The following is a 19,849-nucleotide window of genomic DNA, read 5'->3' as shown; positions in this document are numbered from 1 at the left end:
CCATCATGTCAGTCCACGGTCTCCTCTTCTGCCATGATGAGACCACTCTCCGGTTGGCAGAGGAACATCCAGGTAGTCTCCAGTCCGATGGCATGAACAACGATTTCCCCAACCTCCGATATATTTTCCTCCTCCTCCTCCACACCTCTTCTTCATTTCCCACTCAGGCCCTCCTCCTACCTCCCCTGGTGCCCCTTCTCCTTCCCTTTCTCTCATGATCCACTCTCCTCTCCTATTAGATCCCTTCTTCCACAGACCTTTACCTTTTCCACCTATCACCCCCGACCTTCTCATTCCATCCTCTCCCACCCCCCCCCAACTTTGCTTCACCTATCACTTTCTAAGCTTGTATTCCTACCTCTCCCCCCACCCCCAACTTCTTATTGTGGTATCTTCCCCCTCCCTCTCCAGTCCTGACGAAGGGTCTCGGCCCGAAACATCAACTGTTTATTCCTTTCCATAGATGCTGCCTGACCTGCTGAGCTCTTACAGCATTTTATGAGTGCTGCACCAGAGTACATTAAAATTTCTAAGCTCATATATCCCAATTTGAAGTATGCAATTCCACAAAAAGTCAACTACGAATACAGAATCTGTTGCATATTGTCAGCCTGTGTACTTCGCCCATTATATAAATTCCTATACATTTATAACATTAGTGGTCCACACGCACTGTCTCAGGCTCTGACAATTTCTGTTGTCATGTGACAACTTTTGTAATATAAATGTGACATTTCCAATATAAATTTTGAGATAAGGATTGACGTTGGTTGCCACACGTGTGCACAGGTGCATATTTTAATTAGTTTCCCTGCAGCCTGGGCCAGTGGTTTCTGCCTTCCAAATAGCCCTCACCGGAACAGTGGTCCTTAGCTTGAGGGGATGTAGCAGATAATTGAGGATCATACAACTGGACAACAAAACCAATCTTCACCAGTCATCATAAACTACCTGCCAGTCAGAGCATTCCAATGCCAGTTTAATTGTTCTGCTTTAAGAATAATTCAACCATCTACCTCAAAGTAAATTTATTATCAAAGTACATATATGTCACCATATACACGCCCGAGATTCTTGTTCCCACGGGCCTACTCAGCAAATCTATGGAATAGAAACTATAACAGAATCAATGAAAGGTCAACTGGAGTGCAGAAGACAATAAACTGTGCAAATGCAAATATAAATAAATAGCAATAAAATAATGTTATGTCTGCCCTCTCGCTGTGAAAACGGGGATACCTCTTTTTCCCTTATTAGGGAGAGAGAGAGCCTGTGGTATGTCGAATTACTGGGTGAGTGAGTAGTCTTTGGGGTACTGCAAGTCTGTGTCTTTATTGAAGCTTTGCTGCATGCTTGAGTGCTCGGTGGGGGCGCCGATGTTTTTTTGCTGGTGGGGGGATGGGGATCGTCATTTTGTGGCTGTAAACATGTGGAAGGGGGTTGCTGAGGAGGGTTATGGGGTTCTAACGTTTAACTGTCATTCATTCTTTGGGGCACTCCCCTGTCTGCATGGATGGTGTGAAGAAAAAGGAATTTCACGACGTATATTGTACACATTTCTCTGACATTAAATGTACATTTGAAACCTTTGAGAACATGAAATAACACTCCTTCAAGTGAGACAATTGGTTGTGGAAACATCTCAATGGATGTGCAAGTGAGTGTAGTTAATCCCTTTGTTCAAGAGCCTGATGGTTGAGGGTAGTAACTGTTTTTGTACCTGGCAGTGTGAATCCTGAGGCTCTTGTACCTTCTACCTGAAGGCAACAGCGAGAAAAGTTTTTCATGTAGATGTGCTCAGTGTTTAGGAGGGCTTTACCTGTTATGTACTGAGCTAAATCCACTACCTTTTGTAAGATTTTCCATTCAAAGGCATAGGTGTCAAGGCATACCAGGCTGTGGTGCAGCCAGTCAATACACTCTCCACCACACATCTGTAGAAGTTTGTCAAAGTTTTAGATGTCATGCCGAAACTCCGCAGACTCCTAAGGAAGGGGTATGTGAACGTATATGAAGAATTTAAGGCTCATGTCTTTCGAAAAATAAGGAGGCTAATTGTTTTGCACATTTTAACTTCACCTACATAAAATAAGTTAATGATTATTGCAGTTATAAAATTTAAATAGAAAATATATTGCAGAATTCTCCTTTACAAATGCAGTACTGACCTTTGTAACTTTAGATTGACTGTAATAGCTGCGGAACACATTTCACAACCACTCCAGAGCACACCCAATACTCAGGAGCAACATGGTTTGCATATACTGGGCATATTGGAACAGGAACTAACACACCACACCGCATTATAACAGAGTCAGGAATAAGAGTCAATATTATGTGGTGGATTCCACCTATCCCTGCGGCACTGGGAAATTGGAAGCACAGATTCAGTGGAAGGCCCTTCTCTCTGCTTTAAATAGGGATCCTATCCAAATCGAGTGCTGGAGTGGTACAAACTATAGGAAAGATGTGTCCTGGTTCTTGGGTTAGGCTGCATGTGTGAACTCATATAATGAATGCCAATTTATTCAGGGCATAATGGTGAAAAATAATCCTGTTCATCAGTTTCTCAGTAGGGGTCCTCTCCTAATGAACACTCACTGTTATTACTCTTTGGGAAGTCATTAGGTGCTGATGTTAATTGCAGCACCCATGTCTTCACTATGGCTTAGGTTAGCTAACTCAACATAAGTTTAGAAATTAAAACAAGGAAATGTCTAGTTCTGTAAACTATTAAGCAACTGAGCTATCAAAACAGAAAGTAACACAGAATTATTTTTTCACCACTGCACACAGAGGCACTGCAGAACATCTGATTCCTTTGCGTAGCTTTCTGGCTCCTGAACCAGCACAGGCAGAATAACTTCAGTTACCTCAACACAGAACTGGTTCCACAGCCCATGGACTCACTTTCAAGGATTCATCGACTCATATTCACAGATTTAATTAATCTGTTTATTTATTCATTTATCTATTATCTGTTTTTTTTTGTATTTGCACAGTTTGTCTTGTTTGCCAGTCTTTGTACGTAGTTTTTGGTTGATTACATAGAACAGTACAGCACAGGAAACAGGCCCCTCGACTCACAATATTGCGCCAAATTAATTAAATTAGTAATCAAATGGCCAACTCACTGACTTCCATTTTGTCTAGACCATGTCCTTGCATTTCTTTGTTTAACGATGTATGGCTGCAAGAAACTGAATCTCAGGGGATTATATGGTGGCATACATGTAAATTGATAAGACATTTACTTTGAACTTTGTTGTGAACCTCACCAAAGCAAAAGAGAGATGAACAGTATTCATGCCATCCAGGTTAAGGGTAGCTTTAAAAAAAAACCTGGATACGTATTGGGCTCCCTAACTTTCCAAATGCGTTTTCACCTCCCTCTGATCAGCACTGGAAAAGTGATAGGAAGTTCAACAGATTGATCCCTTTGGAAATGCAACGATTGTGAAGAATAGATTAAAGCTAATAGTAGCTAATTACCCAGACTAATGGGTCAGGGTATTCAAGTAGATGAATTGAATTGGTTTCACCCACCACGCCTGAAACAAAGCAGTGGTTTGTATACATTTACTTCCTTGGTTTCTATGTGAAGGCTACCCTATGACTACAGCAGTAAATGGTCTTGCTGTGACCTTCCTTTTCTACATGATGTCTGGTCGTTAGACTTTCCCTGGTCACTGTCACTTCTCCACATCCTTGATAGAAAATTCTGAGTCATGTTGTTGTCATAGATTAGGCTACCAATTTAGAAACACAATCTGGGAACAATTCTCAAACCACACAAGATTTATACTAATCCTACTGTTCCCATATAATTTTATATCTTCACAAAGGAAGTTGTCTTTCTTCATTATGTTAGCCCACTGGGCTGAGCATTTATCTACTGCTGGCATTGTTCTATTCACTATAAGCATATTCAGCCACAGTACCCCTTTGCCCATTGGGATTAGTGCTTTACCTTGCTGTGTATTCCTGGCACAAACACATAAAAGCTCTCCAGTTATACATGCTGCATTCATTTTCATTCTCTGGGGGCAGATCCATTTCAAGTATCTCTGCTCCATTGCAATTCCCAAGTATTCATGTACATTACCTCTATACAATGATATTTGTCTCATTTCTTGCCCCTGGTGACATTATCTTTCTGAATCACGGTCAATTGATCCCCCCCCCCCCTTCTTGGCCTGCAATTCAGTCTAGCGTAAGATCGAATTTCCACCTTACTCCCCATAGTCCCATCTTTTTCATGGCCTCAAGGTTTTTTCTGATTGTTCCCACTTTGTGTACATTTAGCTTATCTCTGTTGTACCTATTGGTCCTGAATATACTCCCTGTTATTTATGACAGCATTATTACTATTTTCACATCAGACTGCCATTCTCAAATTCCCTTGATGAACTCCTTCCTTCCCAAATATCAGAGGACCACAAGATAAATGATTTTTTAAGCCTTATTATTATCATTTGCTTTCATTTCTCAAGGTAAGTTGCTCCAGCCCCAGAGACAATTTACTATCTTAGTGTCCTTTCAGCATACAAGCCTATCATCCATCCTATGTGCAATCATTATCAGCGTTAAAATCACTGCCTTTTGAACGCAACGCAGGCAATCAACACTGTTTGCTCTAAGCATAGTGTAGTGTCTAATGACACAGAGGGAGATCCATCTACAAGGACTGCGATACAATGCCTGAAAAGGCTTTTTGAAAGTCACTCTTTATTTTCTCACAGAGCTTTCTGCTTCAAGCATTCCAATGAAAAGGTACTATTCAATCTAAAATGAAGGATTTGCATTTGTACCTCTTCCTATAGATGCTGCCTGGCCTGCTACGTTCACCAGCAATTTTTACATGTGTTGCTTGAAATTCCAGCATCTGCAGATTTCCTCATGTTTGCATTTTTAAAGCTTCTTTCACAACTTCAGAATGGCCCAGTAACTTCAGAATTTTTTTTGGATTAAAAAAAACATTGTTTTCGTAGATGATCTGATTTCTCAAAGCAAAGTTTAATTGGAGTCCTTTTTTTTAAAACGGGGGACACACATCCTAGGGTTCATTGTAACGCCCTCACCTCTGCATTGAAAGTTATGAACTCAAGTTCCACTCCAGAGACTCCAGGGCCTTTTCTCAAACTGAGTATCAGTCCAGTAATGAGGGAAGCTGCACTGTCAAAGTTCTGCAGAACAAGATATTAAAATTCAAGGCCCGTCTTTCTTTAAGGTAGCAGTAAAAGTTCAAGGGCACTTGAGTATACCAACATAATAAAAAATATTTTTAAAAGCTTGTTTGTATGAGGATTTGTTTGGAACAGACAGGACTAAATGCCCAACTTGAATTCCAGAGTGGGGCTCCCTCACCTCTGCCCCTCAATGCAGGAGCCCCTCAGGGCTGTGTCCTAAGCCCCCTCCTTTACCCATGACTGCATCGCCACCCACAGCTCCAATGTGCTAATTAAATTTGCTGACGATACTACATTGATTGGTCTTATCTCAAATAATAACAAGGCAACCTACAGAGAGGAAGTCATCACCCTGACACAGTGGTATCAAGAGGACAACCTCTCCCTCAATGTCGCAAAAACAAAGGGGCTGGATGTGGAGGAATGGAGACAGTCTAACCCCTATTGATATAAATGGATCTGGGGTTGAGAGGGTGAACAGCCTCAAGTTCCTTGGCATACACATCACCGAGGATCTCACATGGTCTGTACATACTGGCTGGGTGGTAAAAATGGCACAACAGCACCTCTTTCACCCAGACGGTTGAAGAAGTTTGGTATGAGTCCCCAAATCCTAAGGACTTTCTGCAGAGGCACAACTGAGAGCATCCTGACTGGCTGCATCACTGCCTGGTATGGGAACAGTAATTCCCTCAACCACAGGACTCTGCAGAGTGGTGCAGACAGCCCAGCACACCTGTAGATGTGAACGTCCCACTATTCAGGACATTTACAGAGACAGGTGTGCAAAAAGGGTCCGAAGGATCATTGGGGACCTGAGTCACCCCAACCACAAACTGTTCCAGCTACAACCATCTGGAAAACAGTACTGTAGCATTAAAGCCAGGACCAACAGGCTCTGGGACAGCCTCTTCCACCAGGCCATCAGGCTGATTAACTCACGCTGATACAATTGTATTTCTATGCTATATTGACAGTCCTGTTGTACATACTATTTAGTACAAAGTACTATAAATTGCACATTGCACATTTAGACAGAGACATAATGTACAGATTGCTTAAGTACTTGAATGTAAGAAATAAAGTCAATTCAATTCAATGTGAAACACTCTGAGAAACGATCAGATCCTACCTACAGTGCAAGATTCAACTTTCAAATGTTTGAAGAGCAGTATTTGATATTTTACAAACTATAGCTCCACTATTCCTAGAATATCAGTGTTAAATCATTGTAGAAATTTTAAATGTACAACCCAAACTCTTTAAAAGTATAAATGCACTGACCACTAGGTGAAAAACCAACTCCAGATGTTTGAAACACAGTTGGCAAAATGAAAGACAAAATATCTTTAAACTCCTGGGAGCTAGAAGTTTGGACACAATGACAGCAGCAATGGGCAGAACTGCCACTCAGCTGTCATCGTGACACAAGATTCAAGCAACACACATCAAAGTTGCTGGTGAACGCAGCAGGCCAGGCAGCATCTCTAAGAAGAGGTACAATCGACGTTTCAGGCCCAGACCCTTCGTCAGGACTAACTGAAGGAAGAGTGAGTAAGGGATTTGAAAGTTGGAGGGGGAGGGGGAGATCCAAAATGATAGGAGAAGACAGGAGGGGGAGGGATGGAGCCAAGAGCTGGACAGGTGATAGGCAAAAGGGGATACGAGAGGATCATGGGACAGGAGGTCCGGGAAGAAAGACAAGGAGGTGGGGGGACCCAGAGGATGGGCAAGAGGTATATTCAGAGGGACAGAGGGAGAAAAAGGAGAGTGAGAGAAAGAATGTGTGCATAAAAATAAGTAACAGATGGGGTACGAGGGGGAGGTGGGGCCTTAGTGGAAGTTAGAGAAGTCGATGTTCATGCCATCAGGTTGGAGGCTACCCAGACGGAATATAAGGTGTTGTTCCTCCATCCTGAGTGTACAAGATTCAAGTGCTGTGATTCATGTGTTCTCAACCACCAACTTGCTGGAATTCTAGGCAATACTGCAAAGAGTTAAAGAAATATAGCGTCATTCCTACAACACCCCGCATTATCTCGACAACTGGTCACTGTTGTTTTCATAACACTCATAAACATAAAAATGCTAAGAGCTTATCTTTTACTTTTCCGGTGGTTTTATCTTTCCTGAACTTCAGTGAAAGTCTCCTGATTTAACCAATTGGTGTCTGAATTTTTTCATCATATTTTTATAAAATGAACAATATTATTAGATGTGAAAACTCAGAAAATTCAAAATAACAACAGCTCATATTATGAATGGCTTGCATTCACCATGGTTTAGTCTTTATATGCAGTTATTTTATCGTATTTGGGTATACAGTGGATCCCAGTTATTTGGGCCAACAGTTAATCAAAGCAGCTGCTTACTTGGGACAACTCTTAAAGAAAAATGAATTGATAAAATAGCTCGGTTTCTCTTCGTTTATTTGAGAGACTATGCTGCTTAACTGGGACAGGCGACTATTGGCGAACTGTTTCTAATTAGCGTCAGTCGCATGCCCTTGTATGGCCATTAGACATCACATCGAGCTTAGAGCAAACGGTTTGTAAATAGCATTGGCTGCATGTGTTCGTGTTCAGAAAGCAGTGATTTTTGATGCTGATAGTTGGTGAGAAATAAGCAGTAAGAAAACTCAAAACTGTTTTGCTCACTGCAGTTTCAAGCATTCAGGCTTGGAGATGCCAGAAATGGCTGGGAGTGAAAATGAAACCATTTCCCTACTTCAACAAGTTAGATTTGGATGATGCAATCGTCAAAAGCTTTGTATGGAGGCAGTCCGCTATCTTCACGAGGTGCAGGCGCTGACTTTTTAAATTCCCAGTCAATCAAAAGAACACGCCAGCACACTCTGGATGAATGCCTCCGTCAATAACTATTCAGAACATAGCACTGTAGTAGTATTAGTACAGTTCTAATTTATGTGTTTCATAATTAATATGTAATTTGTTACTCAGTTAAATGGTAGATTGTCTTTTTTTATATCTTTTAATTATTTCCATGAAGCTCTGACTAATTGGGACACAATGTACTGGCCCCGATTAACCAGAATCCACTGTAGTAGTACTTCCAAAGGGAAAGCAGTGTCATATAGCGAATGTGTATATAGCTTTAAGAACTATGTTTTCCATGTGGTACGCCATTAACACATTGTTCTAACTGCCAATGCAGTCAGTTAGTTGAGTGTTGTTCGCTGTTAATGAAGGACTTTGAATATTAGCTCACTCCTTGTTACTTCTCATGCTAACCACCCAGAGCTATAAACACCCCCCAAAAGATAAAACAGATAGAAAAAGCAAATGTTGCTTCCAGCCTGTCAGGCACCAAGATCATGGCTGATCCTCAACGTCGAGGTTTTCTAATCCGATTTCCCATATATACATATCCCACCCACTGTGCTTATGTGCTTAGGGAAGAGGCTATGCAGCATCCAACACCACGACCACTAGATTGAAAAACAGTTACCTCCCTCAAGCTGTCAGGCTGATTAACACCTCCACCAGTTAGTCCACCCCACCAACCCCACCACCAGCACATACACATCACCTAGTGTCACTGTATGTATACACAAACTGTATGTAAGTTATTTTGCATTTTGTTTTATAGGATTGCTTTTATATTTATTTTGGTTTGTATTGGATCCAGCATAATAGTCACTTTGTTCTCCTTTACACTTGTGGACTGAAGACTGGCAATAAAGAATCTTGAATTGTCACAAAAATCTGAGCCCCTGGATTCTTCTAAAGAGTGACAACCTCAAGAATGAAGGCTTTTTCCACATTGTAAAGAGCTGTGTTGCTATCAGGAAACAATGACCCTTAGGTCAAGACCCCTCATCATTACCCTGCTAACCACCTCATTGGTCCCTCATACCCCAGCTGGTACAACCGTATAAACCATATAACAATTACAGCACGGAAACAGGCCATCTCAGCCCTTCTAGTCCGTGCCGAATGCTTACTCTCACCTCGTTCCACCGACCTGCACTCAGCCCATAACCCTCCATTCCTTTCCCATCTATATAGCTATCCAATTTTACTTTCAATGACAATATCGAGCCTGCCTTTACCACTTCAACTGGAAGCTCATTCCACACAGCTACCACTCTCTGAGTAAAGAAGTTCCCCCTTGTGTTACCCCTAAACTTTTGCCCCCTAACTCTCAACTCATGTCCTCTTGTTTGAATCTCCCCCACTCTCAATGGAAAAAACCTATCCACATCAACTCTATCTATCCCCCTCTTAATTTAAAATACCTCTACCAAGTCCCCCCTCAACCTTCTACGCTCCAAAGAATAAAGACCCAACTTGTTCAACCTTTCTCTGTAACTTAGGTGCTGAAACCCAGGTAACATTCTAGTAAATTTTCTCTGCACTCTCTCTATTTTGTTAACATCTTTCCTATAATTCGGTGACCAGAACTGTACACAATACTCCAAATTTGGCCTTACCAATGCCTTGTACAATTTTAACATTACATCCCAACTCCTATACTCAATGCTCTGATTTATAAAGGCCAGCATACCAAAAGCTTTCTTCACCACCCTATCCACATGAGATTCCACCTGCTTCCAGCCTGTCAGGCACTAAGATCATGGCTGATCCTCAACGTCAAGAGGTTTTCTTACCCGATTTCCCATACATACATATCCCACCCACTGTGCTTATGGACTGTCTATCCCACTCCCTTCAGGGAAGAGGCTACGCAGCATCCACACCACGACCACTAGATTCAAAATCAGTTACCTCCCTCAAGCTGTCAGGCTGATTAACACCTCTACCCGTTAGTCCACCCCATCAACCCCACCAACCCATTGTAGGACAATGGAAACCTCTTATTGCAAAGAAAGTTCCATTTTAGCTTGAACTAACAACTTCAAATTCATTATGAAAGCAACACATAAAATGCTGAAAGGTCTCGGCCCAAACCATCGATGGTACTCTTTTCCATCGGTGCTGCCAGGCCTGCTGAGTTCCTCCAGCACTTTGTGTGAAACATCAAAATGTCAGGCAACATCTATGGAAATGAATTAACAGTTGATGTTTTGGGCTGAGACCCTCCTGCAGAACTGACTTCTGAATGACTTGTTAGCTAAAGTCCTTTGGTAATTGGAGTGAAATTCCCTTAATTATATTTCCCTCAGGCACTCTAATACAAGAGAAACTGGTAACTACCATACTTCTCTCTTCACGGTAATGATTTATAAGATTGTTTAAACAGGTAGAAAACGCGAGGACTCTGAAGAGATCACAAAGCAAAACAGCAAATGTAGTGGGAACTATGAAAGCAATAATACGTAATTTAAAAAATGTAAACCAAGTTTTGCAATTACACTGTTACTCCTTAACAGATGAAAATTCTTAGGGATAATTATAATCAATATTTTTGGTTGTGGTAAAGAATAGGGTGATATAGGGTCTTTTCATGATTGTAGGGCACTGCTGGTTATCCAGCACACCAAGTATGTCAGGTCTACCCCACTAGTAAGCTGCCCGATAGCAGTGGTGCTGGACTTGCTGCAAACCGTGTTGCAGCCTGCTTCAGCCACCCAGGGAAGAAGATGTCGGGTTGGTGCACGATCCAACAAACAGCGGAAACGATTGGTTTGGCCATTCTTAATGTGTTGGACATCAGTAATGCAGAAAACTGCGAGTCTGATTCACTGGTTCAATTGTGAAACCGATGGCGGGGGAGCTGCGTGGCCTCGGCTGTGGCGTGGACAAGGCCTGCATGCCTCAGGGTTGCCCGTTGCAGCCACCAGAGAAGGAGACACTGGTGCTGGCTGTGGGCTACTGGATTCTGTACCGGGTTGGGGCCAGCCCCTCCCATCAGGGCTACCTTCCAATGTTCGCTTGGTAAAAGACAACCTGGAGTGCATTCCTCCGCAGCTGCACCTACGTGAGATGAGGAACTGCTGCAGGCCTGTTCTTGCCAAAACGTGGCTCCACGACACCATCCATGCACCATCAGTCTACAGGCCATGACATTCAGGACCTGGGCTACATAATTATTTTTTAGTTTGTTTTTTCGTAACTTATGTTTTCTGCAATCATAATTATATGTGCTACGTGTGTTGTGTGACTGTTGGTTCTGTGTTTTGCACCCTGGCCCCAGAGGAACGATGTTTCGTTTGGGGCTGTATTCATGTGTGGTTGAACGAGAATTAAATTGCATTTGAACTTGATATTGCCAATGAAGGACTAACTGCTACAATATTACTATTCCAAAGTTATCTGGCTATAACTTGGCAGAGGTTTGCTCTGACAGTGTAATCAGTGGGAACCCACACACAGACAAACTCTCAATAGTATTTAAGCTCTCTGCTTCCTTATCCTGCATAGTTATAAAAGTACTCCACACTCTCTCTGCCTGAACCATTGTAGTAGCCTGACAGTAAGGCTGGGAATGACAATATAGCAGATAAACAACTGGACTGCAATCCAGAATCCCAACTACCAATCTGAGACACGAGTTTGAATTCCTTCACATCAACTGGGAGTCATCACATAAATTTACAATAACAAACCGGCATCTGAAATGGTGACTCTATCGAATCATTGACTAAAACTTCCAGTTCACTGAGGTCAGTGAGGGAAATCACCCCCTCCCTACCATAATGGCCCATGTACAATTTCCAAATCAGCAGTGGGGTTGACTTTCAACTGCACTCTGAAATGGTTTAGTAAACCATTCACTTTAGTAGCCAGACACAGATGAACAATACATGCTGCCCTGGCCAGTAGCATGAAAGCCCCACAGATGACTAAAAAAAACTCCTGAGGGAACAGTAAAGATTTGAAAGAGCTCAACAAACACACAAAATAGAAACAGGAAATAGGAACTATTCCCTTTAAAGCCCATTCTGTCAATCAATACAATCATATAACCATATAACCATTACAGCACGGAAACAGGCCATCTCGGCCCTTCTAGTCTGTGCCGAACTCTTACTCTCACCTAGTCCCACCGACCTGCACTCAGCCCATAACCATTCTTTTCCTGTCCATATATCTATCCAATTTAACTTTAAATGACAACATCGAACCTGCCTCAACCACTTCTGCTGGAAGCTCGTTCCACACAGCTACCACTCTCTGAGTAAAGTTGTTCCCCCTCATGTTACCCCTAAACTTTTGCCCTTTAACTCTCGAGTCCTCTTGTTTGAATCTCCCCCATTCTCAATGGAAAAAGCCTATCCACGTCAACTCTATCAATCCCCCTCATAATTTTAAACACCTCTATCAAGTCCCCCTCAACCTTCTACGCTCCAAAGAATAAAGACCTAACTTGTTCAACCTTTCTCTGTAACTTAGGAGATGAAACCCAGGCAACATTTTAGTAAATCTCCTCTGTACTCTCTCAATTTTATTGACATCTTTCCTATAATTCAGTGACCAGAACTGTACACAATACACAAAGACACAGAAGATGTCCTGGTCATCCACTGCGCCTAGTCCCATCTCCAGCCGTCTCGACTCTTGTCTTGCCACTGGATCCAGATGGGAATTGGGAAGAGAGAGCGAGGCTGACGCCGTGCAACTCTCCCTCACTTAAATCCAAATCAAGCACTAGTTTCCGCACCATCAGCTGGCTGGTGGAATAGCTCATTCCTTATCAGATTCTCCATTATCTCAGCAATCTCTGCACCCACATGTTTAGAATTCCAAAGATTTACAATCCTCAGGAACAAAGATGTGATTCCTCATTACAACAAAACCAGAACCCCTTTATTTTACATTCATACTACCCTGACAATCCATCAGAATCTTGTGTTCACATCTCGTTCTCCTAAAATTCCAAGGAGTTTCGTCCACCATCCTTGATAACATCTTGGGGTACAGGTCCGGATGCCACATTTACGCAAGTTATTAATCTACAGACCCTATAGAGTCACAGCGGAAACATTCTAAAAGACCGGCATTTAACTTGAATCCATAAGAAAATGTTTTAAAATTACATTAAGGAAAAAAAATTGAACAAACGTGGACTTAGTCCATATTTATACAATGAATCATCAAATCAAAAGTGGGATGTTTGTTAACATGGAGATGGTTCATGAATGGAAAACTGGAGGATCTATGACGAAATGTGGATCTAAAGCTTTAACCTGTGCTTAGCCATTTCCTTTGCACAGTTGATTATGTGGCATTTTATGTTTGCGATCTGAGGAAAAAATGTTCTTTAAAGCAAACAGTTCATGTAGAACTTAGAACATAGAAGTCTAAAGCAAATTACAGGCCCTTCGGCCCACAATGTTGTGCTGACCATGTAACCTACTCTAGAGACTGCTGAGAATTCCCCTACTGCAGAACCCTCTATTTTTCTAAACACAAAATAATCTGCAGGTGCTGTGGTCAAAGCAACGCTCACAACACGCTGGAGGAACTCAGCAGGTCAGGCAGCATCCGTGGAAAAGATAAGTCGACGTTTCGGGCCGGAACCCTTCGTCAGGACTGCAGAGGGAAGGGGCAGAGGCCCTATAAAGAAGGTGGGGGGAGGGTGGGAAGGAGAAGGCTGGTAGGTTCCAGGTGAAAAACCAGTAAGGGGAAAGATAAAGGGGTGGGGGAGGGGAAGCAGGGAGGTGATAGGCAGGAAAGGTGTAGGGGAAAACACAATGAGTAGTAGAAGGAGGCGGAACCATGAGGGAGGTGATAGGCAGCTGGGGGAGGGGGCAGAGTGACATAGGGATAGAGGAAGGGAGGGGGATGGAATTACCAGAAGTTGGAAAAGTACTACACCTGTCCCTACACCTCCTCTCTTGTCACCATTCAGGGCCCCAAACAGTCCTTCCAAGTGAGGCAACACTTCACTTGTGAGTCTGTTGGAGTCACCTATTGCATCCGGTGCTCCCGGTGCGGCCTCCTCTACATCGGTGAAACCCGACGCAGATTGGGGGACCGCTTCGTCGAGCCCCTCCGCTCCGTCTGCCACAACAGACAGGATCTCCCAGTAGCCACCCACGTCAACTCTGCTTCCCACTCCAGTTCAGATATGTCCATACATGGCTTCCTCTACTGTCATGATGAGGCTAAATTCAGGTTGGAGGAGCAACACCTCATATACCGTCTAGGTAGTCTCCAGCCCCTTGGTATGAACATAGAATTCTCCAACCTCCGGTAATTCCCTCCCCCTCCCTTCCTCTATCCCTATGTCACTCTGCCCCCTCCCCCAGCTGCCTATCACCTCCCTCATGGTTCCGCCTCCTTCTACTACCCATTGTGTTTTCCCCTATTCCCTCTTCACCTTTCCTGGCTATCACCTCCCTGCTTCCCCTCCCCCACCCCTTTATCTTTCCCCTTACTGGTTTTTCACCTGGAACCTACCAGCCTTCTCCTTCCCACCCTCCCCCCACCTTCTTTATAGGGCCTCTGCCCCTTCCCTCTACAGTCCTGACAAAGGGTTCTGGCCCGAAACGTCGACAGATCTTTTCCACGGATGTTGCCCGGCCTGCTGAGTTCCTCCAGCGTGTTGTGAGTGTTCCTCTATTTTTCTAAGTGTAATTAGAATAACAGAAGGAAAACTTGGAGAAACACATATATTTCATTAATTGTTCAGTTATTAGAAATTAGTCCCCTATAATTTGACACAGAAAACTTATTCTGCTCTAGAGACTGAAATAAACATGGAAATATTCTTTCATATATTTATATATTTGTATTATAAAAAGGCAGTTATTAGGACCAATTTTAAAACTGCCAAAGACCAATGAGAAACAAAATAGATTTATACTGATGTTGTCACAATCAATTCCAGCACCCCAGACATTCTGCCTTCTCCCCCACTCACAAAGGGCAGAAGATACAAAGAGCCTGACAGCATGCACCAATGGGCTCAGGTACAACTTCTATCCCGTTATCTCAAGAATATTAAATGGTCCCTTACATGATAAAGTGGACTTTTGACCTCACAATCTGCAGTCTTTTGGCCTTGCCCACTTCCTCTGATACTATAATAATTTATTCTGCATTCTGTTATTGTTTTACCTCGGGCTATCATTGCTATAATGAGTTGATGTGTATGGACGGTACGACAGCCGAACTACCCACAGTACCTCAGCATATGTGACAATAATACACCAAGTTACCAATATTCAAGATACAATACGCTGAAAACAACTCTGTCAATTTCAGCGCATTGCTTATCGACACTGCATGGCATTTTCACACAATTTTACAGCACTTGCATCCAACCAGTCCATCTCAGTCATCTATTGCAACTTCCATGCTGAAAGTTGTTGCAGCTTAATAGCCTCCCATCTCCTCCAAAAAGGTGGTAGTTCTGCATGGAAATGTTAGTTTGAAAAGTTAATGATTGGATGGGTGTGCAGGTTGTCAAGATTAGGTTGTCGTGGCCTGCAACATGGACAAGTCGGGGTGGCGTGCTGGAGATTAGAATGGTGTAAAGATAATGAATACTTTTAGATGGCAGACATCCCGTCCTGTGTTGCTGGGGAAACCAAGATGCTCCAGGAGTCACTGATGACTGATCCAGGGAAAACGTGGCTTATACCGTCCTGAAGAACTCCAAATGGAGCCTTGAACAGAGAAATATGCCCTGAAGTGGACATTGTGTCAGCTGTGCAGCACTGACTCCAGCCTCAAAGTAACTGAACACATTTCTGAAATGGAAATTGTTAATGCATTTTTCATCAAAAATGTGTTTTACTTCTTAATTATATAATATTGAGAAACAAACAATATGTTAATTACTAGTCACACATTTTAAAACTACTTCTTATAGAACATACCACATTTGGTATCCCATTCCAGGCACCTACCATCGTCTGTGTAATAAAACTTGCTCCCTATATAATTACATATTATGGACGTGTCTCTGTTCCGGCAGTGCAAGTGTTAATCCACCAGGTTTATGAAGTGCATTATTTGTGTTCTGGACAAAATCATCCGGCATCCTCAAATACCACTGCCAGATAACTTGCTGGAACATTACCTTTTTGTGGCACTTCACCCTGTGCTGGAGTACTTGACCAACAGCTTTGCACCCGCCGGAGACTCTGTCACAGACAAACTGAAGCAGAGTCCATGCTCTCAGTCAGGTGTGTGGCGCACATACTCTCAGCTGGTATGTAGAGGGATTAACCCAGCGAGGCAAGGGAGAGAAATATGCTGCAACTGATCCAGGAAAGGGGCTGGGAGGGGGGGAGGGGGGTGGTTTAGACATTGTTCATATTGCCTGCTGCAAACTCAGGTGTCAAGTAGATCCAGTTTCAATATACTGAGGCCACAAACAATTGGCACAACTCAGTACTGTACCTGGCTCTGAATTCACCTACTGAGAAGCTGAATTCTGAACAGTTAATAATTAACAGTTAGCATCTTTTATTATGAAGAAAAAAGACTCCCGATAAAACAAGTGTAATTTTTATATGCAGCACACACACAAAATACTGGAGGAACTCAGTAAGCAAGGCAGCATCTATGGAGGGGAATCAGACTCTCGGTGTGAAACATCGACTGTTTATTCCCCTCCATAGATGCTGCTGGACTTGCTGAGTTTCTCCTGCATCTTGAACACGTTGCTCAAGGTTTCTAGCACCTGAAGAATTTCTTCTCTTGGCGATATTCATAAGTATGAATATAATAATAGAGCATGGGAAACACACACTGTACTGATGGAGGAGGGCTGTACACGTTGTACCAATGGAGCAGGGCAAGTCTCAGTGGGAGCAGAGCAGCTCCAATGCCATACTTAAATTTGCTGACAACACCACGATCATAGGCCGAATCAAAGGTGGCGATGAATCAGCATATATGAGGGAGATTGAAAATCTGGCTGAGTGGTAGTATAAAAACGTTTTACTCAGTGTCAGCATGTCCAAAGATCTGATTGTTGACTTCAGGAGGAGGAAACCAAACATCCATGAGGCTGTCCTCATTGGGGGATCGGAGGAGGAGAGGGTCAGCAACTTTAAAATCCTCAGTGTTATCATTTCAGAGGATCTGTCCTGAGCCCAGCACACAAGTGCAATGATGAAGAAAACACGGCAGTGCCTCATCTTCCTTAGAAGCTTGTGAAGCATGATATTTACAACTCTGACCAACTTCTACAGATGTGTGGTGGAGAGAGTATATTGACAGGCTATATCACAGCCTGGTATGGAAACAGCAATGCCCTTGAACAGAAAATCCTACAAAAAGTAGTGGATATGATCCAGTCCATCCTGGGTAAAGCCCTCCCCACCATTGAGCAAATCTACATGGAGCATTGTTGCAGGAAAACAGGGCCCCCATCACCCAGAATATAGTCTCTTATCACTTCTGCCATCAGGAAGATACATGAGCCTCAGGATTTATACCACCAGGTTCAGGAGCAGTTATTACCCCTCAACTATCAGGCTCTTGAACCAGAGGGGATAACTTCACTGAACTTCATTTGCCCCATCACTTTAAAAATTCTGTTTCAGGCACTGCTGTCTATGGAATCACTAGGGAGAGGCATGACATGTTGGAAATACATACATTAGAGACCTTATGTCTTAAGGTCATTTTATCTTTCAAGGAAGGAACCATGAACAATGCACATTGTATACAAGGTCAGGTTAGCAGTGGAGTGCTGCTCTTGAAAAAGAAACGCACATGTTTTGGAAATCTTGACAGCCTGTGTAATGATGAGAGCAAACTTCAACAAGCCCCACAAATCACCTGAGGGCAGTCCTGGATACAAAACAATCGGGTAGTAATTTGCTGCTGAGTTGGTTTAAACGGATGTATATATGATACCACCTTACAATAGTTGTTCTGATTGAATGACAGCAGAGTTACTATCAACGTGGACAACAGCAGAATTTAAAATTGCATTACCAAGTTTATCCTTCCTAAAAAATAAAGCATTCCTAAGTGGTCTATGGAGGTATAGTGACTAATCCCCATGAAGTAAAACTTACCTGCAATTCCTTGTAGTAATCCACAAATGTTAAAAATACTTTTCTTCAGGAAACTCTGTACGCACATGGTAAAGACAGACACAAAAGCCACAGTGCATAGAATGAGAATCCCCGTCGCCAGGAAAATAGCAGTGGCTCGCCAGAATCCACTGGCAATTTCATTAAAGCTTTCGGCGTACGGACCGCACAGACTCCCTCGCTTTGAGTTGACCTGGTGGGTCACCTTGATGCAGCGGCTGTATATGCCCAGAGTGGGGCGGTAAGGATCATTGGAAGTGCTGGAGCGGTTTGCCGGAGCAGGGGCGCCATTCGCCCTCGGCCTGCCCACCAGCCAGTCTGCACTCATGAAGGCAATCAGTTCAGCAAAGGCCACCACAATACTTAGCAGGGTCCATAGCATTGAGCGGCAGGTAACAATCACATGACACATGATTTAATCCCAACAGGTGCAAGGCACTTCTGCACAAAAAAAAACTAGGAAAGTATTTTTCAGCTAATGAAAGAAGAACCAGAATTGAATGTCCTCCAATAGTTGAGATGTCAGTGACAACGTAAATCCTTACTTCAACAGAATTAAATCAAATGCCACAAATTTCTTCAGCTATGTTCATTGACCAACTGGATCGTCTTTCAATTTGGTGCTCACTGCTTGATTCTTCCTCTGATCCTTAGTTTCCGGAGGTCTGTCTCTTTATCAGCATGCAGGCTGGTACATGACGTGATATTACACGAGAGAATGTTTCAAGGTCTTCCCACAATTCCGTTCATTATCTGTAATAAACACACCTACAAGCAAATAGAGAGAGAGAGAGAGAGAGAACACGTTACATTGGTATAAACCCCGCCCAGAAAGGGAAATTGATCCAACTTTCTATTAAATTCTAAAGTACTACTCCATGAGGTTTAACGAGAGGTTAACAAGAAAAACTGACTAGAAACCTGTAACACTAAATTGTTTGTATTCCATGCTTCCTTGTTGCTTGGAAACAAGTCTCTGTTGCTTTAGGGATTAGTACGCTTCAGAAACATAATTCAATGGACAGATTTTTCCTTATTGTTCTCAGCACAGTATTTTTAAGATAAATTGCTGTACATAATCAGAGAATGAATGAGTGAACGTTTCTCCTCTACGTGACCCGGGCTCGGGGACCTCCTGCCTTCTTAGTGATCAAATTTGGTGGAAAGCACTAGACTTGATGAATGGAAAGTCCCTCCAGGTTTCATCTCATTCATATTTAGAGGAAGGCAAAATACAGGCAAGTATTCCGTATTTAAAGCCCTCACATTTTAAAAATATTAACTTCAACCATTTGTTTGCAGGGATTTTCATCCAGCCAGTAGTCTTATTTTACAAGCTTCTTCCAGATCCAGGGTTTATAACATGGCAGTGCCTGCCAGATGGAATAGCACGAGAATTTGAGGATCATACTGTTGATTCCATTGGATAACTAATCAAGGTGAAAGACTCAAATTAGCATGCATAATACAAGTTAGAAATCAAACATTCCAGTTTGAAATGAGTAATGTTAAATAAGGTACGTTGTTGTTCTGTCATTAAGTCGAGTCTGACTCTTCATGACTTCATGACCTCATGAACCATAGATTTTTCATAACAAGATTGCCAGGCCTTTCTTCTGCACAGATACTGCTGCTGCCCAGGCTGGGACCCGGCTGGGTTTGAACTCAGAACCATCTGCCCTGAAGTCCAGTGCTGATGCCACTGAGACTGGGTCATATCATCCTTGGTACAGGT

General features: G+C 42.7%; 1 protein-coding gene across 8 annotated transcripts in view; it reads right to left on the bottom strand.

Moving 5' to 3' along the window:
• Positions 1-19,849, bottom strand: part of lhfpl2b (LHFPL tetraspan subfamily member 2b) — a 204,328-nt gene that overhangs the window by 24,645 nt on the left and 159,834 nt on the right. For all 8 annotated transcript variants that reach the window (XM_072257845.1, XM_072257843.1, XM_072257846.1 and 5 more), the window contains one exon: positions 18,097-18,882. In XM_072257845.1, coding sequence (XP_072113946.1) covers positions 18,097-18,526 — 430 coding nt within the window. In that variant the 5' untranslated portion in view covers positions 18,527-18,882. The remainder of the gene's footprint in view (positions 1-18,096; positions 18,883-19,849) is intronic.

This window comes from Mobula birostris, chromosome 5 (genome assembly GCF_030028105.1).
Source record: "Mobula birostris isolate sMobBir1 chromosome 5, sMobBir1.hap1, whole genome shotgun sequence".
Lineage (NCBI taxonomy): Eukaryota > Metazoa > Chordata > Chondrichthyes > Myliobatiformes > Myliobatidae > Mobula > Mobula birostris.
The sequence above is the reverse complement of the archived record's forward strand: the minus strand, read 5'-3'. Positions and strand labels throughout refer to the sequence as shown.